This window comes from Ranitomeya imitator, chromosome 4 (assembly GCF_032444005.1).
Source record: "Ranitomeya imitator isolate aRanImi1 chromosome 4, aRanImi1.pri, whole genome shotgun sequence".
Taxonomy (NCBI): Eukaryota; Metazoa; Chordata; class Amphibia; order Anura; family Dendrobatidae; genus Ranitomeya; species Ranitomeya imitator.
In genome coordinates this window covers 667,891,205-667,917,753 of record NC_091285.1, presented here as the reverse complement: position 1 = coordinate 667,917,753, position 26,549 = coordinate 667,891,205, and the positions used below count along the sequence as shown (strand labels likewise).

At 45.1% G+C, this 26,549-nt stretch overlaps 1 protein-coding gene across 1 annotated transcript in view; it reads left to right on the top strand.

Annotated features, from left to right (window-relative positions):
* CNN1 (calponin 1) overlaps window positions 1-26,549 on the top strand; it is a 90,300-nt gene that overhangs the window by 54,321 nt on the left and 9,430 nt on the right. The window contains exons 2-4 of the mRNA XM_069767188.1: window positions 20,612-20,733; window positions 20,811-20,877; window positions 21,493-21,630. Of these exons, the coding sequence (XP_069623289.1) occupies window positions 20,612-20,733; window positions 20,811-20,877; window positions 21,493-21,630 (327 nt within the window). The remainder of the gene's footprint in view (window positions 1-20,611; window positions 20,734-20,810; window positions 20,878-21,492; window positions 21,631-26,549) is intronic.

Genomic DNA, 26,549 nt, shown 5'->3' with positions numbered 1-26,549 from the left:
TAATGAAACGTTTTTTTGTACGTCGCATCGGCCATTTCTGACCGCGCATGCGTGGCCGTAACTCCGCCCCCTCCTCCCCAGGACATAGATTGGGCAGCGGATGTGTTGAAAAACTACAGCTGCTGCCCACGTTGTGCACAATTTTCACAACGTGCGTCGGTATGTCGGGCCGACGCATTGCGACGGCCCCGTACCGACGTAAGTGTGAAAGAAGCCTAACCCTAAGTTTAGCCCCAACCCTAACCCTAAATTTAGCCCCAACCCTAACCCTAAATTTAGCCCCAACCCTAACCCTAAATTTAGCCCCAACCCTAGCCCTAACCCTAGCCCTACCCCTAACCTAACCCTACCCCTAACCCTACCCCTAACCCTAACCTAACCCTACCCCTAACCCTACCCCTAACCTAACCCTACCCCTAACCCTACCCCTAACCTAACCCTACCCCTAACCCTACCCCTAACCCTAACCTAACCCTACCCCTAACCTAACCCTACCCCTAACCTAACCCTACCCCTAACCTAACCCTAACCCTACCCCTAACCCTACCCCTACCCCTACCCCTAACCCTACCCCTAACCCTAATTTTAGCCCCAACTGCTGTTCTCCTGCCGGCCGGCAGATGGAGACAGATGGCGGGCGCACTGGGCATGCGTCCGCCATGTTCTGCTGCCGGCGGCCAGGAGGAGCAGCAAGAGGATCCAGGGACCTAGGTGAGTATGCTAGGGTCCCCGAATCCCCCTATTTCTCTGTCCTCTGATGTGCGATCACATCAGAGGACAGAGAATTACACTTTACTTTTTTTTTTTTTTCCGGTCGCCGGTAAACAGTTAATTACCGGCGATCGCAAAACAGGGGTCGGTAATACCGACCCCGATCGTGCTCTTTGGGGTCTCGGCTACCCCCGGCAGCCGAGACCCCAAAGACTCTCCCGGTGCCGGCCGGCGGGCGCACTGCGCATGCGCCCGCCATTTTGAAGATGGCGGCGCCCACCGGGAGACGCGAGGAGCATCGGGGGAGCTAGGTGAGTATTGGGGGGCCACCTGGGACCCCTTTTCTCTGTCCTCCGATGTGCGATCACATTGGAGGACAGAGAAATTAAAAAGAGATCGCTTTTTTTTTTTTTTTTTTTTTGCGATCGCCAGTAAACGGTTAATTACCGGCGATCGCAAATGCGAGGTGGGTTAAAAACCCCCCGAATCATGTTCTCTGGGGTCTCGGCTACCCTCGGCAGCCGAGACCCCGGAGAAAATCGGCCTCTGGGGGGCGCTATGGACTTTTTCCACAGCGCCGTTAATTAACGGCGCTGTGGTTTAAGTACCCTTAGCGGCCGCCGTTAAAAGGCGTATCGGCGGTCGCTAAGGGGTTAAGTAGGCCCAAACAGGAAACACAATGGATTTCACAGCTTCAGAATCTGCCATCTTAGTGAAGGGCAATTGCAGAACACAACATCAGCCTCTGTTGGTAAGGAGTGGAATAGCAGCACAATTATCTAGGTGAATAATATCAGACACTAGAGGTTAAACTGTAGAAGGACAATAGGAATCCTACCATATTCCCCCCTACACACACAGATCATCTCCATCATACTGCCCTCCATACCGCTCCTCTCAATTTTATTCACCCCTACACCACATCTTTCCATAATATTCCCCCCACAATATTCCCCCTCTCTGTAATAATTCCTCCCACACCACTCCTCTCAGAGCTATTCCCACCACATCACACTTCTCTGTAATATTCCCCTCACATTGCTCCTGTCACACAGTACCTGGGGACTATGGGAGTTAACTAACTCCCTAGAACTAGGGGTGCCCAAGTCTATCCCTGTTCTCCAGAGTACTCGTGGAGGTGGCGGGTTCACGTGCCTTGCTATGCTACTATATAAACCCTTATATAGTAGTGTTCCTCACCCAGGGAGGTGGGAAGCTGAAGTGTATACGATAACACCCATTCATTACAGGATACAATTCAAAGTACTTGTTCTCACCCACAAAGCTCTCCACAGTGCGGCACCCCCTTACATCTCCTCCCTCATTTCTGTCTATCGGCATAGCCGACCGCTGCGCTCTGCAAATGACTTTCGGCTAACCTCTGCAGTCATCCGTACCTCCCACTCCCGACTCCAAGACTTCTCCCGTGCTGCGCCAATCCTCTGGAATGCTCTACCCCAAGATATTAGGACCATCCACAATTTGCATAGTTTAAGGCGCTCACTCAAAACACATTTGTTCAGAGCGGCCTACCATGTTAACTAATCAAAGTAATTTCATGTTTGTGTGTGTAGCCCATTCACTATCTCCATCTACCCCCCACCCCCTGAAGATGGCTGGACCATCATTGTAAAAACATCATTGTAAATACACACCTGTACTTTGTATCTCCCCCACCTCATTGTAGATTGTAAGCTCTCACGAGCAGGGTCGTCTTATTTTGCTTTATTGTATTGTTAACGTCGTTACCTATGACTGTTGTGTTTGAAACTGTTAAACTGTAAAGCGCTGTGGAATATGTTGGCGCTATATAAATAAAGATTATTATTATAACACTAACCAAACAAGGGAAGATGGACAGGGATAAATGAAAATAACAATCATGCAAAATATACTTATTAAAAAAAGAGAGCAAAACACAAACTAAACTCCAAGCAACAAAGTCCTGAACAAATCTCCAAACGACACCTCCAACTCTAAACCAGGCAGTAAGAACTAACACTGGCAATTCCTAAGTACCAGAAGTGAGCATATATAGCAGAAGGGAGTGGCAAACACTGAACAGCTGATACAATCCAGGTAGGAAATCTCCAGGAGCTCCAACTGAACAGCTTAACCCTTGCACTGCCAGCAAAGAAAACAACTGCACTGTTTCATAAGATGATGAAGTACTTCTAACCAGTACAGGTGTTTGTGAAACCAGACGCCACAATCTTCTGGCCTCTCTCTGTCACAGTATTCCTGTTACAGTGTCTCTCTATAATATTCCCTCCCCGTACCACTCCTCTCTGTAATATTCCCTCACACATCCTACTTCTCTGCATACTGTGCCTCCTTCGTAATCCTCTATAAGTAACCTCCGGGAGCACTTACTTTTTATGACTTGTCCTTGCCTCCTCTGCACTGCAGCGCAGGGGACAGGAGCAGTGTTATGCGGTCACAACGTGAGGACCTCATCACGACGCTGCATGGCGGGGGCTGACGAGTTCTCCTCTGCTCTGCCCCAGTCCCAGCACTGAAGTGTCTATGTTCGGTTTTGGGCAGCACAACTTCGGGCCGTATGTTGTGCTGGCCTAGTACAGAGCATAACTTTGCAGTTTCTCCAACACATTTCCTCAGTAGCTAAGGCTTATTCCATTAGTTCACCCTCTTGGTCAACATAAAATGTTTCTCTGCAGTCATTTACTTAGCGAAAAGATCTAGCATAACTAGTCTAAAGTCTCAGTTTTCACCTTAAAGGGAACCTGTCACCCCGTTTTTTCAATACGAGATAAAAATACTGTTAAATAGGGCCTGAGCTGTGCGTTACTATAGTGTATTTTGTGTACCCTGATTCCCCACCTAAGCTGCCGAAATAACTTACCAAAGTTGCCGTTTACGCCTGTCAATCAGGCTGGTCAGGTCATATGGGCGTGGCGACATCGCTGTTTCTTACCCCAAATCTTGCATATCTTTCCGTTGGTGGCGTAGTGGTTTGCGCATGCCCATCTTCTGAATCCACTGGGCAGGAGAAGAGAAAACGCGTGATCTGCGCTATTTCCCTGGTGATCTGTGGGGGCGGCCATCTTCCTGAGGCCGCGCGTGCGCATATGGAGTCCTCTGCTGCCCGGGGCTTCAGGAAAATGGCCGCCGCGATCTCCATCTGTGCACGTGCGGCATCCCGCGGCCATTTTCCTGAAGCCCCGGGCAGCAGAGGACTCCATATGCGCATGCGCGGCCTCAGGAAGATGGCCGCCCCCACAAATCACCAGGGAAATAGCGCAATCGCGTGTTTTTCTTCTCCTGCCCAGTGGATTCAGAAGATGGGCATGCGCAAACCACTACGCCACCAACGGAAAGATATGCAAGATCTGGGGGAAGAAACAGCGATGTCGCCACGCCCATATGACCTGACCAGCCTGATTGACAGGCGAAAACGGCGACTTTGGTAAGTTATTTTGGCAGCATAGGTGGGGAATCGGGGTACACAAAATACACTATAGTAACGCACAGCTCAGGCCCTATTTAACAGTATTTTTTATCTCGTACTGAAAAAACGGGGTGACAGGTTCCCTTTAAAGTTGCCAAATTTCAATGATCATCATTCTCCTTTTCCTCTGTAGCCTGAAATAGTGATAATAAGACTTTCAGTCTCAAGACTGTTCTTGCTTTTTATCGTGGGTCATTTCAAAATGTCACAGACGCTGACTTGACTTGTAGGAGAGACGTACAGGTGCTTTACATTTGTCTTCTCTTTTTCCATGCTTTTGGTTCTGTAATTCAGTTCAGTTGTATCTGCTCACTCGCACTGACTTCAATTATTTGTTCAGAAATAGTCCGATCATTGTCAGATTTGTCCTTAGTTGGTGGTGCCCTTCCAGCCTTGGATTCAATACAGCATTCGCTTACCACAGCGCTTAAACAAGTGGCCGCTACAAGATCCTTTGTCAGGTTCCATTTTTGCTCCATTACTCCCTTAAAAGGTAATTTTCAGCCTAAATCCTTATGTAGTTATTGCCATAATCGAATCTATTTTCCAATATACCTTAATTAAAAATTCCATATCCTTCCCTAAATACACTATTTAACTGCTTTGTTTTTTTTGTTTACAACTTCCTTTTTGATTGCGATTCATTTCAGTATTGCAGGGATTCTCAAAGAAAGTGTCATCTGAGGGCAGTCACTGTCACAGCCCCTGCCCCCTCCCTGAAACAAAGTGTCATCAATGACCTTCATTTCAGGAGCTGGACTAGTCCCTGCTCTGTCATTGTGCAATGTACACAGTGACAGTGCACTCTCTCACCAGCTCTGATCAGTAGTAACAAACCAGCAACAGAGAGCACTGTCAGTGAGCATTGTAGGAATTCCTGGTATGCAGAGATCAGTGCTTTCCCCACCTGACATCCGGGTATTCGTCTTACAGTGCTCACTAACAGTGCGCTCTGTTGCCAGCTTGTTACTACTGATAGGAGCTGGTGAAAGAGTGCACTGTCATTGTGTACATTGTACAGTGAAAGAGCAGGGACTAGCCCAGCCCCTGAAACTAAGGTCACTGATGACTCCTTGTTTCAAGTAGAGGACAGGGGCTGCGACAGTGACCGCAGACTCTGCCCCCTGATGACATTTCCTTTGAGTATCTCAGCATGCACTGCAGCGTCTTAACGCATCATCAAAAAGGAAGTGGTTAAAAAAAACAGTTAGATAAGGTAGGTAGAGAAGGATATTGATTTTTTTAATAAAAGTATATTCGATTATGGCAATAGATAGGAATTTAGGATGAGAATTAATTTGTATTTTGAATCATCCCTTTAATGCTTTTTACATGTTTCTTACCCAGGCATCAATGCTATGTGTGGATATGGTCATTGTATGCACGTGTGCTAATTAATGAGATTGTATAAATCTCCACTTTGACCATGGTTATCGCCTGGTTTCCATTCTGGATAGCACACTAATCACATTCCAATTTTATATGGAGTCTTTTATTGAGGGTATGTTTACACGTTGTGCTTTTAGTGGCATAAAATAGCATTTTACAGTACCAACAAAGAGAATGAGATTTTGCAATGTTATGCACATTCTGCTTATTAATTTTCCTTACAGAAAATGCATCAAAATTATATACAAAAACGCAGCAAAAATGTGCACATTTTAAGCAGCTTTTTCCTTCCAACGCTGTTTTTTGCTGCAGATAAATCTGATGGAAATACTAAACTTTTTCACCTATCCATATGCTTTATTGATAACAGTCCTCCTTCTTGACTGGGAATATACAACACATCTTTTACTGGTAGGAATAAATCCTGTTTAATTTTATTTGGTGTCCAGTATATTATGCAAATATTCACCTTCCCTCAATATAGATTTTTATTTAAAGGGGACCTTTTTCTGATTTTTTTCATGTTATCCGATATTTTTCACTAGTGGTTACCAAATCATAAGCAGGCAGCAAAACAACAGAAAATAAAGGTTAACGATATCGTTGCTTTTTGTGACGTAGCAACGATATCGTTAACAAAAGTTTTTTTTAAAACTTTTACAATGGTAACCAGGGTAAACATCGGGTTACTAAGCACGGCCCTGCGCTTAGTAACCCGATGTTTACCCTGGTTACCCGGGGACTTCCAGCGACCACACAATGACCTAAACAGCGACGCTGCAGGGATCGGCATCGTTGTCTATATCGCTGCAGCGTCGCTAAATGTGACGGTACCTTAACATGTCCATATAATAGCATAGGTTTCTTCCTGATCTGCTGGTGTAATCTCATTATAGACTGCTTGAAGATTAGAGCAAAGATTATTCACATCTTTCAGATAAGGTCCTTGTGTGGCAAAAAGCAGCACAGCTGAGTTTAGCAGTGTCACATTACAAACTCTTACATCAGCTCTCCACTTCTCATAACACTATCAGCTGTGCTGTACTGCATCTTCCCCCACTTTTGCCACAGTTCAGACCATCCTATCACAGATTAGACAAGGATGGGCGGTCATCAGTCAGGATTTGGCCCAGAAGATGATATCCAGCTGCCGTGGGGCGAAGGGCAGAAGTCTTGAAAAATAAGGGGCAACACTTTAAATACTGAATCTTTGCAGAAACTTCATGTATTTGTCAATGAAAGTTTAAAAACTTATGAAATTCTGATAATTGAACTTCGGTAACGAGATAAATATCCGACTAAAAGATCGAAAACCATTAAAATCAGCAAACCTTGTAGAAACCAAAATTGTTTTCAGTCTCCAAACTTTTGGCCTTGGCTGTAGTGGGTAAATGATATTTTCGGTGTCCAGTGTGTAAAAGCTAATATCAAGGAAGTATAACTGTAGTAAGTAAATAATAATGTCCCTGGTGTCTAGTGAGTAAACTAAAATGTAATTGGTGTCAAGTGGGTTAATGATAATGACCCTGGTGTCTGGTGGGTAAATAATAATATCCTTTACATCTTGTGGGCCAATAGTATTGTCTGTGGTGTCTAGTGGGTAAATTATAATGTCCTTAATTTTCTGATAGACTAATGAAAATGTCTCTGGTGATAAACGATAGGGTCATTGGTGTTCAGTGGATGAAGGATAATGTCATTGGTGTTCAGTGGGTAAATGATAATGCTCCTGGTGTCTAGCGAGTAAACGATAATGTCTTTGGTGTCTATGGGTCTAATAAAAATGTTCCTGTTGCCTAGTAGGCAGATGATTATGTTCTTGGTGTCCAGTTGGAAAATAATAATGTCCTGGTGCCTAGTGGGTAAATGATGATGTCATTGGTTTTCAGTGGGTAAATGATAATGTCATTGGTGTTCAGTGGGTAAATGATGATGTCATTGGTGTTCAGTGGGTAAATGATGATATCATTGGTGTTCAGTGGGCAAATGATAATGTCATTGGTGTTCAGTGGGCAAATGATAATGTCATTGGTGTTCAGTGGGCAAATGATAATGTCATTGGTGTTCAGTGGGTAAATGATGATGTCATTGGTGTTCAGTGGGTAAATGATGATGTCATTGGTGTTCAGTGGGTAACTAATAATGTCATTGGTGTTCAGTGGGTAAATGATAATGTCGTTGGTGTTCAGTGGGTAAATGATAATGTCATTGGTGTTCAGTGGGTAACTAATAATGTCATTGGTGTTCAGTGGATAAATGGGTAAATGATAATGTCATTGGTGTTCAGTGGGCAAATGATAATGTCTTTTGGTGTCTAAGGGGCTAATAAAAATGTCCCTGTTGCCTAGTGGGTGGATGATTATGTTCTCGGTGTCCAGTTGGAAGATAATAATGTCCAGTGAGTCGCCCCGAGGGCTAGGGAGTCACTCGGTACCGGGCCCTGCGATTCACAGGGGGATGTCAGGGTGGCTGCGACCCGGTCTGTGGCCCAGGGCGCCCATGTAAAAGGGAAAGGTCTTCAAAGGGATAGAGTTTATGTTCGTGACGCCACCTGTGGTATTCGGACAGGATGACCGACGCTGCTTTAGGGGGTCCGCTGGGGGATGTTAGGGCAGCTAGATGGAATACCTTCCCACAGGTGAAGTGTGTCCCCAGGGCTCCCGATGTGTGGATAGTGATATAGTGAGAGGTGCAGAGAAAAACGAGGACACAAGGTTGCAGTCTCTTTACCTTTACTGAAGACCTCAGCATCCACAGTCCAGGGCACCACATCACAGCAAGTTCCCCTGGGTAAGTCAGGTGGGAGCCTACCACTCTGCGCTTTCTGTCTCTAAGTCCCTGCTGCCACTAAGTGTCTCAACAAGGCCTTTAATCGTTCTGCTGTCCTAGGACAGGTACCTGTATGGCAGGCAGCTCGGGCCGTGCGAACTGGGGTCTGTTCTTGGTGACTCCAGGCTCCTAGGTGCTGCTGTGCCACAGGTAATTATGGGCAAAGTCCTTTATAACAATACCCTCCGGTTCTGCTCTGTGCTTTAAAATCCACAAAAGCCTCGGGCTCCCGGTACCGGGATTCTTGCACTCCTGTCTGTCCTCGCACACAGACTCCTGCTACAAACTGAGCTCTCTCCGCCACCATACCAGGATATTTATTGAAGGAAGCTGCCCTAAAACAGGGCTTTGAACTCCACCTCCTGGCCTGGAAGTGGAAGGTGTTGTGTGTGTGTGTAAACCTACCAAAGGAAACCTCACTTGTCTCCAGACATAGCACTAGCCTCCCCGTGAGTAAGACAGCACTACTGTGGTACCCGAACTCCTGGGGTGCCACACCAGTTGCCTACTGGGTAAATGAAAATGTCCCTGGTGCTTAGTGGGTAAATGATAATGTCCCTGGTATTTAGTGGGCTAATGAAACCGTAGGGAGTCACAAAGAAACTTCCATGTCTCTTGTGTATATGATATTCATAATAATAGTTTCTCTGCTGTCTGGTGGATAAATAATATGTTCTATACCCTCTTCCCCACCAGGACTAGAGTTGTGTCATAGTTCTGTAAATCCTTGATTCTACTTGTGTTGCACTCATTGTTTTCTTATGAGCATATGTCTGATGCTAATTCCAGAATTCTTCAGGCTTTTTTGCTTTGTTTTTTTTCCTGCCACCACAGGCGTATTTTGGGATCTCGATGACGCCCCTGTCATCTGTCTGACATTGGGGTGGAGCAATCAGGAGAAATGTGCTGTATATGAAATGGAGGAAATCATATGAAATAGTCGATAATGAGAATCTTGATGAATCATTTTTTTTCTTTGATTCCAGCTGAAAATGTTTGTTGGGATGCTACAGGTCATATAATTGCCAGCAGATATATTTAGGTTTATGCAAAAACCAAAAATAGGATACAAAAAGTCCAAGGTATTTTCAGAAATCGCTCGGGATTCCCTGGTTCACATTTACGTGACACAAGTGAATTTCTCCAGCCATTTTTTTGAGTAGCTGGTGATTTCTGAGGGCACATTTATAAATCTTCGCTTAGGCCTGGATACTTTGTGTTTGTCTTGTGTGAACGTGGTTGCCCACCATGGGGAAAGCTCAAGGAAACTTTACTGGAGGAGACAACAAGTTTGCTGGCTAGTGTCTCCTAAAGAACAATGTACAATGTCTCTTACAATGCACATGCTTGGTAGTTACAAAGAGGCAACCATTTGCATAGAAGTGGATGATTGGCAAAGAAATACAACTAGTAGACTGGTACAGTTAGGTCCATATATATTTGGACAGAGACAACATTTTTCTAATTTTGGTTATAGACATCACCACAATGAATTTTAAACAAAACAATTCAGATGCAGTTGAAGTTCAGACTTTCAGCTTTCATTTGAGGGTATCCACATTAAAATTGGATGAAGGGTTTAGGAGTTTCAGCTCCTTAACACGTGCCACCCCTGTTTTTAAAGGGACCAAAAGTAATTGGACAGATTCAATAATTTTAAATAAAATGTTCATTTTTAGTACTTGGTTGAAAACCCTTTGTTGGCAATGACTGCCTGAAGTCTTGAACTCATGGACATCACTAGACGCTGTGTTTCCTCCTTTTTGATGCTCTGCCAGGCCTTCACTGCGGTGGTTTTCAGTTGCTGTTTGTTTGTGGCCTTTCTGTCTGAAGTTTAGTCTTTAACAAGTGAAATACATGCTCAATTGGGTTGAGATCAGGTGACTGACTTGGCCATTCGAGAATATTCCACTTCTTTGCTTTAATAAACTCCTGGGTTGCTTTGGCTTTATGTTTTGGGTCATTGTCCATCTGTAGTATGAAACAACGACCAATCAGTTTGGCTGCATTTGGCTGGATCTGAGCACACAGTATGTCTCTGAATACCTCAGAATTCATTTGGCTGCTTCTGTCCTGTGTCACATCATCAATAAACACTAGTGACCCAGTGCCACTGGCAGCCATGGATGCCCAAGCCATCACACTGCCTCCGCCGTGTTTTACAGATGATGTGGTATGCTTTGGATCATGAGCTGTACCACGCCTTCACCATACTTTTCTCTTTCCATTATTCTGGTAGAGGTTGATCTTGGTTTCATCTGTCCAAAGAATGTTCTTCCAGAACTGTGCTGGCTTTTTTAGATGTTTTTTTGTAAAGTCCAGTCTAGCCTTTTTATTCTTGATGCTTATGAGTGGCTTGCACCGTGCAGTGGACCCTCTGTATTTACTTTCATGCAGTCTTCTCTTTATGGTAGATTTGGATATTGATACGCCGACCTCCTGGAGAGTGTTGTTCACTTGGTTGGCTGTTGTGAAGGGGTTTCTCTTCACCATGGAGATGATTCTGCGATCATCCACCACTGTTGTCTTCCGTGGGCGCCCAGGTCTTTTTGCATTGAGGAGTTCACCAGTGCTTTCTTTCTTTCTCAGGATGTACCAAATTGTAGATTTTGCCACTCCTAATATTGTAGCAATTTCTCGGATGGGTTTTTTCTGTTTTCACAGCTTAAGGATGGCTTGTTTCACCTGCATGGAGAGCTCCTTTGACTGCATGTTTACTTTACAGCAAAACCTTCCAAATGCAAGCACCACACCTCAAATCAACTCCAGGCCTTTTATCTGCTTAATTGAGAATGACATAACGAAGGGATTGCCCACACCTGTCCATGAAATAGCCTTGGAGTCAATTGTCCAATTACTTGTGGTCCCTTTAAAAACAGGATGGCACATGTTAAGGAGCTTAAACTCCTAAACCCTTCATCCAATTTTAATGTGGATACCCTTAAATGAAAGCTAAAAGTCTCAACTTCAACTGCATCTAAATTGTTTTGTTTAAAATTCATTGTGGTAATATCTATAACCAAAATTAGAAAAATGTTGTCTCTGTCCAAATATATATGGACCTAACTGTACTTGAGACTCTTTACACCGCTTGCTGGCAAACACCTCAGCAGCTCCCTCTGCTGGTCACCTCTCGTGGCCGAAATGGACTGATGTAGCATGTTGGCCAATCTTCCATACTTCTGCGGCCTGCTCTCATTATTACCCCATATCAGATACTCTCACTCAGGCGCCAGCCTCCTTTCTGTTTTTGTGGGGCCATGCTTCTTCACTCACAGGTATAGGCAAACATTCTCCCTCTGCCGTGGCTAGTCATCACACTAACCATAACCTAATTCACTCACATTGACAAGCCTCTCTGCTGCCCTCTGTGGTGTCAATCCTCACCTTCTCTCTGTAATGGCAGTACTGTTTTGCAGTTGGACTGGTCTCCTTTACCTAGGACAAACTAAGGGCAACAGAACATCCTGGAGCATCTTACTTTACCCCAACCTTGGTGTGATGTAATTATATAGAGAGTGCTGCTCACCCCTACTTCTAGATAGCAGTGATGCAGACTTTCTTAGGTATACTGTTTCTGTCAGGCTGTCTGTCTGACATCTACTGTCAGGAAATAGGACCTTTTTATGGACACTGTCACACTAGCAGAGGAGTCTAATCCTGACCCCCATACTCCCCTCTGCTGTCAGAGTACACAGACCATGGTCATTTTGGTTTATGGTGTGAATGGAAAATGTAGCTTTTCCTACATGATACTGTCTGCTGAGCTTCTGTATCTAAGCCTATCATATGTGATACTGTTTCTTGAACTGCTGTATCTAAGTCTAATATATTTTCTATTATCTAAGTTTATGACGTGTGAGATTTCCTCCTCAACCATTGTATCTAACCCTGTCATGTGTGATACGGTCTTATAGATCTAGGCAGCACTGCACCCCTATCATTAACCGGTCTGCATACAAGGTCACGGGGTGTTCGCTGGTGGTGAGATGCTCTGCGGGCTCCTCTGTATTATGCAGAGCATGAGATGGAGGATGAGCCCTTGTGTCTCCAGATATAGCAGAGCTGTGTCTGTGCCGTCGCTTGTCTGCTCCCTAGTTTGGTCAATTCCAGATCTGAGAATGTTTGGGTTGGCAGAGCAGAGAGTTTAGTGTCATCGATTGCATCAGCATCCCCACCATCCCACCCTCCTTCAATCCTCGCCTTCCCTGCTGAATCTATACTCCATGACATCTGCTCCTGATCAATACACTCTTTTCTCTTATCAATCCTACTCCACTGCTCATCCTGATCCCCTGGTTCCTCACCAGCCTCCCAATAGACCTGATCCTGTGATATTTCGGACCCCTTAGCTCTGACATTTGTAGGGGTACTGTTGTTTTGCCTTTTGAGGGACCGATACAATAGTCTCTGGTACTATTGTAATTCCGTCATCTAATATGGGGAGAGCGGCTCCGGTCATAGTCCTACACGAGACGTCTACATAGAGCGAGTCCTAGAGGTGCTGCTGTGTGGTCCTAGCTGTCTGGCATGCTGTGAACGCCGGCTGGCATGCTGTGAACGCCGGCTGGTGATTTCTCACATAGCTGGCTCCATAGTTCACGCTGAGATTTACTGGGTCATTGTTCTTTATATAACCTTCATAGACACCAGAATGAAGCCCCCCGGGGGCTTTACCAATCCCCCTCCTCCTACACATACCACCCATGCCTAGTTCCTCCATGTCCCCCCTCCTACATTCCTCTCTGCCATCTCCCGCCTGGCAGCAGGAATGAATGATACAAAAGATTTTGGGGGCACACTGCGTATTCTTCACGTTACTGGCTCTGGCACAGGTGGGCAAGGTCCAGAAGTCACATGATCTGACATACGCCCCAGGTGGGCAACTGTGCAGGTGACATGACTCGCCTACTTCTCGGGGGTTGTCCTGATCATAGGGAGACCTCATGAAGTTCTGCAAATTGATAAAATGTACTTTGTGCTCCGATTTGTCACCGACTCTGGATTTCTGCTTGCTCTCAGTGAATGTTTACACCTAGCCTTACATGCAGAGAAGAGAGGGACGATACCTCCGAAACAGGGAGGAGCAGGAACAAAAGAAAAACCTCACCAGATTCAGGTCAGCGCTATCGTGACCGAGCGGCCCATTAGAGGGATCGGCCATTCTGGCATTTGCCAGAAGTGCCCGATGGCCAGTCCGGCCCTGGCGCTATCTATACCAGATTCGTTTTGCAAATTAGAGGTTGTCTATAACTTTTATAGATCAAGTTGATCAAACCTACAGGAATTTACGGATTTGTAGAAGACCTGTCTCATTCCCTAATATGTCTCTTTTAGTAACTACTTTCAATTCTCCATAAAAAAGACGAGGTCTTCAGACATCTATTTCATGGACCGGACAAGGACCTCCGTGCCTAAACTGACCTTTGATCTAATTTATTAAAAAAGTCACTAATAGTGCAAAAACAATGATGACTCGGTTGTTGAGTGTTTCCATTCCCTTTGTCGGTGTGCTGGGTCCCTTCACAGTCTGATGCTATTAAAGGGTTTTTCCCTGCAAACGGTGAATGAGCCCCCCATCTATCCAGGGCCACCGACACTTGCCCGCGTGCCGGCCCTAGCCCTGGATCAGCGTTTCCCAGCCTTTCTTACTTTGAGAGGCACATTCAGCTCCGAGAGATGGTCATGAGCCACACGTTGAGCAAAGAAAGCCCCCTGCGTGCCCATTTTAATAAGTCGTATTAGTGTTGCCAGTGCCACCTCATAAAGTACATATGCCCCGAGTGCCCTCTTATCAAGTAATAATGCCCTCACTACTCCTGCATAAAGTAATAATGTCATAAGTGTCCCTTTACAAAGTAATAATGGCCCCAGAGCCCCCTTATAAAGTATGTGTGCCCCAAGAGCCCTCTTTTCAAGTAATAATGCCCTCAGTACTCCTGTATAAAGTAATAATGTCACGAGTGTCCCCTTATAAAGTAATAATGGCCCCAGAACCCCCTTGTAAAGTAATAATGCCCCGAGTGCCCTCTTATTAGGCAATAATGCCCCAGTGATCCTGTATAAAGTAATAATGTCACGAGTGTCCCCTTAGAAAGTAATAATGTCACGAGTGTCCCCTTATAAAGTACTCATGCCATAAGGGCCCACGTATAAGTTAATATTCCTGCGAGTACCCCCTTAAAAATGATCAATTCCCCAGGTGCCCACTTTTAACACAATAATGCCCCGAGGACCCCCTGAAGAAGCAGTAATGTTCTGAGTGGCACTTATATAAATTAATGATGCCCCAAGTGTCCCTTATCAAGTATTATAGTGCTTTGTGCCCCCCAACAGGTAATGATGCTTCTTATGGACACCGCTACAGTTGAGTGGCACTCGCATAAACTTTCAGCCACGAGCCAGACATCAGGGGCTCACGACTGGTTTTGGGACCCATGCTCTTCTACATGATAGGTGCTAGGAGGGAGCACCAGTAAGCGAAACTGTACTGGCCAGGACATTTAGACAAAAGGCTAGAGTAATAAATTGGATCTTTTCCAAGCTTCCAGATACCATTGAGCTCCCCTGGGTGTCCTCCTCTCAGTCCGACAGCTCAGTGATCACCTAATTAACATATGCATAATTTCCCTATAAATACACATTCTACTTGTATGTAAATTTGCCCTTCCTCAGGTTTTCTTACAAGGGCCTCCTATAGGTAAATCCATTTCTGGATGTAATTAAAGAATCATCCCATTCACTGACAGCAAGCAGAGATCCTAGACATGTTGGGAAAATAAAGCACAAATTGTATTAGAAGCACAATATTTATCTACAAGCCTGGAAACGTATTAAAATATACCAACTGGCGCTATTAATGGGGGCACTCAAGGGGGCATAATTGGCATCTGAGGGCACGGCACAATATGACTTGTGTGCGTACAGCGTGTGATCTGCACTGAGGATTTCATCTGCTTGGTCGCTGATGATGAGAACGCCATATTATCCTTTTGCGCCAACTTCAGTAAATCTTATCTTTTTCCATTTCGGCCAGATGTGACAATGCATTTCCCTGATTAATTACAACCCAGATGAACAAAGCCATAACTGGGCACCCACCTGCCAACCTGCCGCCTGGTCGCAGGGAGATAACTCCACTTCTCTTCTCCACATTCGCCAATTGCTGAATTTGGTGACAATAAAACCGACAGGAGAGGCCAGCGTTAAAGGGACAGTAACCTTAAAAATGCGTCCATCGATTAATTATGTCTAACAGGCAAGGTCTACTTCATGACATTGAGAGGATCCATCATTTAAAGGGCCAGCACCTATTGTATAATGACAAAATGTAATGTGGTCCGCTTAGTGTAAGTGGTCATAGCACACAGTATCTGGGGTAGAGGTGAAGAATTACACATTTTGGACGTTTGGGGGATTTAGTTTGTAAATCTGGTTTTGTTATGATGGGGAGATATATCAAAGATGGTACAAAAGGAGTCATTTCCCATAGCAAGTAATTAAAGTTTGACAAGTAGGTCAAATTCAGACGTTGGTGAAACATGCTCCTTGTACGAGACGTGGACAGTGTACGAGACATAGACAGTATACGAGACATGGTCAGTGTATGAAACATAGACAGTGTACGAGATATGGACAGTATACGAGACGTGGTCCGTATACGAGACATGGACAGTGTACGAGACGTGGACAGTGTACGAGACGTAGACAGTGTACAAGACATAGACAGTGAACGAGACGTGGACAGTGAACGAGACGTGGACATTGTACGAGACATGGACAGTGTACGAGACATGGACAGTATATGAGACGTGGTCCGTGTATGAGACATGGACAGTGTATGAGACATGGTCAGTGTATGAGACATGGACAGTGTATGAGACATGGACAGTATACGAGACGTGGTCAGTGTAGGAGACGTAGACAGTGTACGAGACGTGGTCAGTGTACGAGACATAGACAGTGTACGAGACATGGACACTATATGAGACGTGGTCCGTGTATGAGACATGGACAGTGTATGAGACATGGTCAGTGTATGAGACATGGACAGTGTACGAGACATAGACAGTGTATGAGACATGGACACTATATGAGACGTGGTCCGTGTATGAGACATGGACAGTGTATGAGACATGGTCAGTGTACGAGACATGGACAGTGTACGAGACATAGACAGTATATGAGACATGGACAGTGTATGAGACATGGACAGTGTATGAGACATGGACAGTGTATGAGACATGGACAGTGTATGAGACATGGACAGTGTATGAGACATGGACAGTGTATGAGACATGGACAGTATTTGAGACGTGGTCCGTGTATGAGACATGGACAGTGTATGAGACATGGACAGTGTATGAGACATGGTCAGTGTATGAGACATGGACAGTGTATGAGACATGGACAGTGTATGAGACATGGACAGTATACGAGACGTGGTCAGTGTACGAGACATAGACAGTGTACGAGACATGGACAGTGTATGAGACATGGACAGTGTATGAGACGTGGTCCGTGTATGAGACATGGACAGTGTATGAGACATGGACAGTGTATGAGACATGGACAGTGTATGAGACATGGTCAGTGTATGAGACATGGACAGTGTATGAGACATGGACAGTGTATGAGACATGGACAGTATACGAGACGTGGTCAGTGTACGAGACATAGACAGTGTACGAGACATGGACAGTGTATGAGACATGGACAGTGTATGAGACATGGACAGTGTATGAGACATGGACAGTGTATGAGACATGGACAGTGTATGAGAGATGGTCAGTGTAAGAGACATGGACAGTGTATGATTTCAAAAACCTGACCGGCACATCCAAACATAGACTCAGTGTGAACAGGTGCTGAACCTAGAGTCGCCAACTCATATATAGTTAAGTAAATAAGGCAGCACACTGCAGCACTAGAACATACAAACTTGAAAAACGAAATTTGAACTGCATTACTGCACTAGAAATATGAAAAATGAGAGCTTTTAGCGCATAAAAATGGCCAATTTTATGTGTACCTGGTAGCCCCTTTACGGCATCTCTCTTATACCAGGTCTTACACTTGCCTTACCTCGCTGAGAATAAACGTCTCCATCTGAATGGGTACATGTGAAACCTCTTCCTAGACCATGCCGTAAAGGGGCTACCAGGTACACATAAAATTGGCCATTTTTATGCGCTAAAAGCTCTCATTTTTCATATTTCTAGTGCAGTAATGCAGTTCAAATTTCGTTTTTCAAGTTTGTATGTTCTAGCGCTGCAGTGTGCTGCCTTATTTACTTATGGACAGTGTATGAGACATGGTCCGTGTACGAAACATAGACAGTGTACAAGACGTGGTTAGTGTACAAGACATGGACAGTGTACGAGACACAGACAGTGTACGAGATATGGAGAGTATATGGATCGCCCCCAGACACAGGGCCACGAGTTCTCGGTACCGGGCCTCTCTGGTTCCGTGCTGAGACTGTCACGGTGGCTAAACCCGGTCCGTGACCCTGTTAAGGGGCGTCCAGTAAAGGGGGTATAGTCTGCCAGGGATTCGTGACGCCACCTGTGGTGTTCGGTCAGGGTGACCGACGCTGCTATGGGGTCCGCTGGGGTGATGGAATGGCAGCTGGATGGTATACCTTCCCACAGGTGAAGTATGTCCCCAGGGCTTCCCAGTGGTGTAGGTGGATGGCGATGGTGTAAAGCGCACTCAATAATGAGGACACAAGGTTGCAGTCTCTTTACCGCTTTACTGAAGGCTTCAGGATCCTCAATCCAGAGTACGTTTAACAGGGCTCTCTGAGACCGGCCGGTCCGATGGGCACTTCCAGAGTTTCCTTCGCAGATGGAAATCGTTGCCTACCACTAGCGCCTGTGTGTTGTAGTCCTACCCTGCTGAGCATTCGGAATTGTCCTCACAACTACTGTTCTCGTTCGTTCGTTCTCTACAGCTCTCTCGTTCTTTGGTTCCAGATGTTACTAGTTTCTAACGTCCCCCAGGTATGTTATGGCTAGGACGCACCCGTATGACGGGAAGGCTCGGAGCTCTTCCGGGACCCTAGAGACGCCCCTCTCCACGCGTTGCCCCCTATGTCTTCGTAGGTGTAGTAAGGTAGACAGCCAACCTATAATTAACTGTCCGGCGGAGTTTGAAGTAAGGCCTGAAGTCAGTTACTCCTACCGTGATCCGGCCACCGACTACGCGCCTCAGTAAGATGTTGCCTTTCTCTCTCGGCACGACTCTTACTGGCTCTCCTTTATGCTTGATCTCGTTTACACGGTTCCACAAGATCCTTCCCTTCGTGTCTCTCTCCTGGATACCGCCGCAGGGTGTGCAGGCGCAGTTCCGTTACGTTCTGTTCGCTAGGCACCTGCCAGGTTCCCACGCCTGACAGGGACCCCCCTGTGCCTTCTCCCTGCAACACCCCCTGCCACGGGATGTTGCCTGAATCCAACCCAGTCAGCTTCTGACCAACTTCCTCCCCAGCCCCCAGTTTTACCAATGTGAGGAGTGGCCCAATAAATAAAGCCTTTTTCTCCCCCTAGTGGCCGGAGTGTGAAGTGTAATGTGTTCTGGTGATACCTGGTCAAGAGAACTCCTTAGTGCCATCAGACGTACCATCACTCCCCTTAGCGGCAGAGCGCCATACTGCAACGACCAGGTCTCTGGGGCGCTGCATATACAAGACGTGGTCCGTGTACGAGACATAGACAGTGTAAAAGACATGGACAGTGTACGAGACGTGGACAATGTATGAAACGTGGTCCGGGTACGAGACATGGTCCTTGTACGAGACACAGATAGTGTACGAGACATGGTCAGTGCGAGACATGGTCCTTGTACGAGACGTGGTCCGTATATAAACCAGCTGTGCGACGTGATATTCGGACCGGCTGTTGAGTTCAAGTGAAGAAACCTGAGGCTTCATGATTGTCTGAATTCGGTCTAAACTGATCGTTGCCATGGGCAACTACTCCCAATTTCCTTTGCTCCCATTCTGACATCTACCCCATTACCGTTACCACAGGAGGTTCATGTAATATTATATTATATTTTGGATAATAATCCCAATTTTCTTGTGAAGATGAATTATTATTCATTTTTTTGGGTGGATTTCCTAAACATTAGGCCTCTTCAAATCTGTCTAAAAGATAAATGGAGCCTTGTCGCCCTTAGCAACCAATCAGAGCACGGCTTTCATTTTACCGGAGCAGTTAAAGCAATGCAAGCTTATTTCTGATTGGCTGCATTTGGGAAACAAGAAGGCCTAGTAAACACTTGTGATAAATGAGTCCTTCAGGCCAACATCTGTACATTAGTTGTGCTTGTGGGGTCCTCTGTCTCCCACATAAGAGGGGTAGAAATGTCCTATGATTTTGGAGGGTCTTTGGTACATAATTTTAGTCTTTGATTATGTTCACGCTGGGTTGTTTTTTACGTGAATTTTGGAGCAGATTCTGTTCCGAAATCCACATGAAAAAAACTCTTTGTTTTTGGAGCAGAAACTCTTCAACTCTCTAATCAAAACTTGCGGTTTTTGGAGAGTTTCTGCACAAAAAAAAACTCAGCAAAATATCAGTTTTTTTTTTCCATGTGTAAAAAGAAGCAACATGTTAGTTTGGGCTATGTTCTCATTGAGCTTTTCTTATGTGGAGTTTCATGTGGATCTGCTTGAAAGTCTGTGTGGATGTAGCCTTCAGGTGTTTCTATAAGGAAAAAAACACTACATATTTTTACACTGAATTAATTAAAACAGAAAAACCACCCCAAACACAATAAACGCGTAAAAAACACAGCAAAAATGCAACAACAACAAAAAATCCACATATAAAAAAAATCAGTACGTGCATTTCTTAAAGGGGTAAAAACAGAAGGCAGCCTTCTTCCAAAAATAGCACCACCCTTGTCTACAGGTTGCATGTGGTACTGCATCTCCAAATCATGCCATTCAGTAGTGTTAAGCTGCAATACTAGCGACAACCTATATATAGGAGTGGCGCTGTTTTGGGAAAAAATTTTTTCCCCAATTTTGGGCAATTTCTTTAAGCTAAATGTCTGTACCAAGGAACCATGTGAGTCATTTACATCCTGGAGACCCCCCACAAGCACCCTGCGACCGCAGCGGTGTATGGAGTCTATGACATGACCTCCTACTGGCGCAGTAGTTACAGGCACCGCTTCTGACACTCTGCTTTTACTACTTTTTAGTTGGCCTCAAAGTATGACCCCCACCTGGAGGCCGAGCTGAGGGAGTGGATAGAAAGCACAACCGGAAGGAAGATCGGAAACAAGTTTATGGAGTCACTGAAAGATGGCGCCATCCTGTGCGAGTGAGTACATTATACAGGAGGGGGTCAAAGGAAACTATACGGCTTCATTCTATTTTTCTCATTCTTTCTCCCAACAGATTAATTAATAAGCTGCAGCCTGGATCCGTCAAGAGGGTCAATGAGTCTACACAAAACTGGCATCAGGTCAGTGAAACAGACCGTGGTGGCTTTCCTGCACCCTACTGACACTGAGCACCATAGTTTTAGCACTGTTGATACTCGCTCCTTAGCAACAGACTACAACCTGACTACAGACTACAAAAGATTATTTTAAGGGGAATCTGTCAGGATGATTTTACTACTGAAGCCAGATGTGTGGCTGTAACTATTGGTTTGATGTTGGACTGGTCCACCGGTCTACTGGAGAATCCTTTGGTGGACCCTCCTTCAGCTTCACGGACATCTATAGCAGTAGATATTGAGTCGGTGAGAAGCCGGCGCCATCATCTGGATATCAATGGTATCTGAGCGATCACGTGATAGGCGAGCATTGTATTACTACTATACCATAAGATACAGTGCCTGACAAAAATTAGCCCCAAGTCCACAAAAAACCCCTTCACTTTAAAGCCACACTCCAGGATTAGAAAAGCATGACTACTTTTTTTTTTTCTAAAACAGTGCCCCCCTTTATACAGGATGTTTGTGGTCCTGCAACTAGGTACAATCCATGGAGAGATGCAGACTTGTTTTTTTTCAACCCATTTAAGGAATATTTTTCCCATGATCATATTTTTCTGCTTTTTTTTGTCTCTGCAGCTGGAAAACATTGGAAACTTCATTAAGGCCATCACAGCATACGGACTCAGACCACACGATATATTTGAAGCAAATGACCTGTTTGAGAACACCAACCTCACCCAAGTCCAGTCCACACTGCTCGCACTGGCCAGCATGGTACGACGCTGCAGTCATTTCACATCATTAAGGATCTATATAAGCAACCAGGATATAGCTGCACTAATCATGAGATACATCCGGTATTATACCCCAGAGCTGCACTCACTATTCTGCTGGTGCAGTCACTGTGTTTAACATTACTGATCCTGAGTTACATCCTTTATTATACCCCAGAGCTGCACTCACTATTCTGCTGGTGCAGTCACTGTGTACATACAGTACATTACTGATCCTGAGTTACATCCTGTATTATACTCCAGAGCTGCACTCACTATTCTGCTGGTGCAGTCACTGTGAACATACATTACATTACTGATCCTGAATTATATCCTGTATTATACCCCAAAGCTGCACTCACTATTCTGCTGGTGCAGTCACTGGGTACATTCATTACATTACTGATCCTGAGTTACATCCTTTATTATACCCCAGAGCTGCACTCACTATTCTGCTGGTGCAGTCACTGTGTACATACAGTACATTACTGATCCTGAGTTACATCCTGTGTTATACTCCAGAGCTGCAATCACTATTCTGCTGGTGCAGTCACTGTGTACATACATTACTGATCCTGAGTTACATCCTTTATTATACCCCAGAGCTGCACTCACTATTCTGCTGGTGCAGTCACTGTGTACATACATTACATTACTGATCCTGAGTTACATCCTGTATTATACTCCAGAGCTGCACTCACTATTCTGCTGGTGCAGTCACTGTGAACATACATTACATTACTGATCCTGAGTTAAATCCTGTATTAGACCCAGAGCTGCACTCACTATTCTGCTGGTGCAGTCACTGTGTAAATACATTACATTACTGATCCTGAGTTACATCCTGTATTATACCCCAGAGCTGCACTCACTATTCTGCTGGTGCAGTCACTGTATACATACATTACATTACTGATCCTGAGATACATCCTGTATTATACCCCAGAGCTGCACTCACTATTCTGCTGATGCAGTCACTGTGTACATACATTACATTACTGATCCTGAGTTACATCCTGTATTATACCCCAGAGCTGCACTCACTATTCTGCTGATGCAGTCACTGTGTACACACTGGATTATCTCAATGAGAATAACTGTTTAACTCCATATCAGCATGGGTTTATGAGAAATCGCTCCTGTCAAACCAATCTAATCAGTTTTTATGAAGAGGTAAGCTATAGGCTGGACCACGGTGAGTCATTGGACGTGGTATATCTCGATTTTTCCAAAGCGTTTGATACCGTGCCGCACAAGAGGTTGGTACACAAAATGAGAATGCTTGGTCTGGGGGAAAATGTGTGTAAATGGGTTAGTAACTGGCTTAGTGATAGAAAGCAGAGGGTGGTTATAAATGGTATAGTCTCTAACTGGGTCGCTGTGACCAGTGGGGTACCGCAGGGGTCAGTATTGGGACCTGTTCTCTTCAACATATTCATTAATGATCTGGTAGAAGGTTTACACAGTAAAATATCGATATTTGCAGATGATACAAAACTATGTAAAGCAGTTAATACAAGAGAAGATAGTATTCTGCTACAGATGGATCTGGATAAGTTGGAAACTTGGGCTGAAAGGTGGCAGATGAGGTTTAACAATGATAAATGTAAGGTTATACACATGGGAAGAGGGAATCAATATCACCATTACACACTGAACGGGAAACCACTGGGTAAATCTGACAGGGAGAAGGACTTGGGGATCCGAGTTAATGATAAACTTACCTGGAGCAGCCAGTGCCAGGCAGCAGCTGCCAAGGCAAACAGGATCATGGGGTGCATTAAAAGAGGTCTGGATACACATGATGAGAGCATTATACTGCCTCTGTACAAATCCCTAGTTAGACCGCACATGGAGTACTGTGTCCAGTTTTGGGCACCGGTGCTCAGGAAGGATATAATGGAACTAGAGAGAGTACAAAGGAGGGCAACAAAATTAATAAAGGGGATGGGAGAACTACAATACCTAGATAGATTAGAGAAATTAGGATTATTTAGTCTAGAAAAAAGACGACTGAGGGGCGATCTAATAACCATGTAGAAGTATATAAGGGGACAATACAAATATCTCGCTGAGGATCTGTTTATACCAAGGAAGGTGACGGGCACAAGGGGGCATTCTTTGCGTCTGGAGGAGAGAAGGTTTTTCCACCAACATAGAAGAGGATTCTTTACTGTTAGGGCAGTGAGAATCTGGAATTGCTTGCCTGAGGAGTTGGTGATGGCGAACTCAGTCGAGGGGTTCAAGAGAGGCCTGGATGTCTTCCTGGAGCAGAACAGTATTGTATCATACAATTATTAGGTTCTGTAGAAGGACGTAGATCTGGGGATTTATTATGATGGAATATAGGCTGAACTGGATGGACAAATGTCTTTTTTCGGCCTTACTAACTATGTTACTATGTTACACACATTACATTACTGATCCTGAGTTACATCCTGTATTATACCCCAGAGCTGCACTCACTATTCTGCTGGTGCAGTCACTGTGTACATACATTACTAATCCTGAGTTACATCCTGTGTTATACTCCAGAGCTGCACTCACTATTCTGCTGGTGCAGTCACTGTGTACATAAATTACTAATCCTGGGTTACATCCTGTATTATACTCCAGAGCTGCACTCACTATTCTGCTGGTGCAGTCAATGTGTACATACATTACATTACTGATCCTGAGTTACATACTGTATTATACCTCAGAGCTGCACTCACTATTCTGCTGGTGCAGTCACTGTGTACACACATTACATTACTGATCCTGAGTTACATCCTGTATTATACCCCAGAGCTGCGCTCACTATTCTGCTGGTGCAGTCACTGTGTACATACATTACATTACTGATCCTGAGTTACCTTCTGTATTATATCCCAGAGCTGCACTCACTGTGTACAGACATTACATTACTGATCCTGAGTTACATCCTGGATTATACCCCAGAGCTGCACTCACTATTCTGCTGGTGCAGTCACTGTGTACATACATTACTAATCCTGAGTTACATCCTGTGTTATACTCCAGAGCTGCACTCACTATTCTGCTGGTGCAGTCACTGTGTACATACATTACATTACTGATCCAGAGTTACATCCTGTATTATACTCCAGAGCTGCACTCACTATTCTGCTGGTGCAGTCACTGTGTACATACATTACATTACTGATCCCGAGTTACATCCTGTATTCTACCCCAGAGCTGCACTCACTATTCTGCTGGTGCAGTCACTGTGTACATACATTACATTACTGATCCTGAGTTACATCCTGTATTATACCCCAGAGCTGCACTCACTATTCTGCTGGTGCAGTCACTGTGTACATACATTACATTACTGATCCTGAGTTACATCCTGTGTTATACTCCAGAGCTGCACTCACTATTCTGCTGGTGCAGTCACTGTGTACATACATTATATTACTGATCCTGAGTTACATCCTGTATTATACTCCAGAGCTGCACTCATTATTCTGCTGGTGCAGTCACTGTGTACATACATTACTGATCCTGAGTTACATCCTGTATTATACTCCAGAGCTGCACTCACTATTCTGCTGGTGCAGTCACTGTGTACATACATTACATTACTGATCCTGAGTTACTTCCTGTATTATACCCCAGAGCTGCACTCACTATTCTGCTGGTGCAGTCACTGTGTACATACATTACTGATCCTGAGTTACATCCTGTATTATACCCCAGAGCTGCACTCACTATTCTGCTGGTGCAGTCACTGTGTACATACATTACATTACTGATCCTGAGTTACATCCTGTATTATACTCCAGAGCTGCACTCATTATTCTGCTGGTGCAGTCACTGTGTACATACATTACATTACTGATCCTGAATGATTAACCCGATCAAACGCTTTTGCCTGGTCCAGTGACAGCATGTACCCCTTCCAGTGACCAGCCCTACCCTGCTCCACTGCCTCTCGGACACTGAGCACAGCACTAAATGTGCTGCGGCCTGGAACAGAGCAATGCTGGGCCCCCGAAAGTAGTCGGGGTGCAAATTTCACCAGCCGATTAAACAGCACCTTTGCCAGAACCTTCCTGTCTGCATTGAGAAGCGCTATGGGACGCCAGTTCCCAATGCAAGACGGGTCCATACCCTTTGACAAGATGATCAGAGCAGACCTCCTCATTGACTTCGGCAGAGTGGCCGAGGAAAGACACTCATTGAATACCTCAGTCAAGAGGGGAACCAAAACGTCCTTAAAGGTCTTATAGAATTCAGATGTTAAGCCATCTGGACCAGGCGATTTTTTTGGGGCAAGCCCTTCAATCGCCAACTGAACTTCCTCTTCACTGATCATTTCTGTCAAAACGTCAAGAGAGGGGTCTACCCCTGGTTCGGGGACAGCTTCAGCCAGGAAAGCCGACATCTCATCCCAATCAAGATCCCTCTTCCCCAAGAGGTGCGAGTAGAAGGATCTGACAACCTCCAGGATCCCTGATCTGGATCGTCTCAGGGACCCCGCAGTGTCGACCAGTCCTGTAACCACTTTACTATTCACTGACATCCTGCAGTTTCTGTAAGGGTCGGGCGAGCGGTACTTCCCGTAATCCCTCTCAAAAACCAAAGATGCGTGTCTATCGTACTGACACCTCATAAGCAAAGATTTCACTCTGGAGATCTCCTCGCGGCTACCTCCAGTTGAGACAAGATGCTCGAGTTTCCTCCTCAGACCCTGATACAGACGGTACCTGTTCAGACTCCTGAGGCTCGAGAGCTGGCGGAAGAATCTCGCCACCCTTTCCTTGAACATCTCCCACCACTCTGACTTACTACTACAAAGATCCAGTAATGGTACATGGCCCTGAAGAAATTCCTCAAAGGACTGTCTTATCTCCGCTTCTTCCAAGAGAGACGAATTGAGCCTCCAAAAGCCTCTTCCCATCCGGAGGGTCTCTGTAA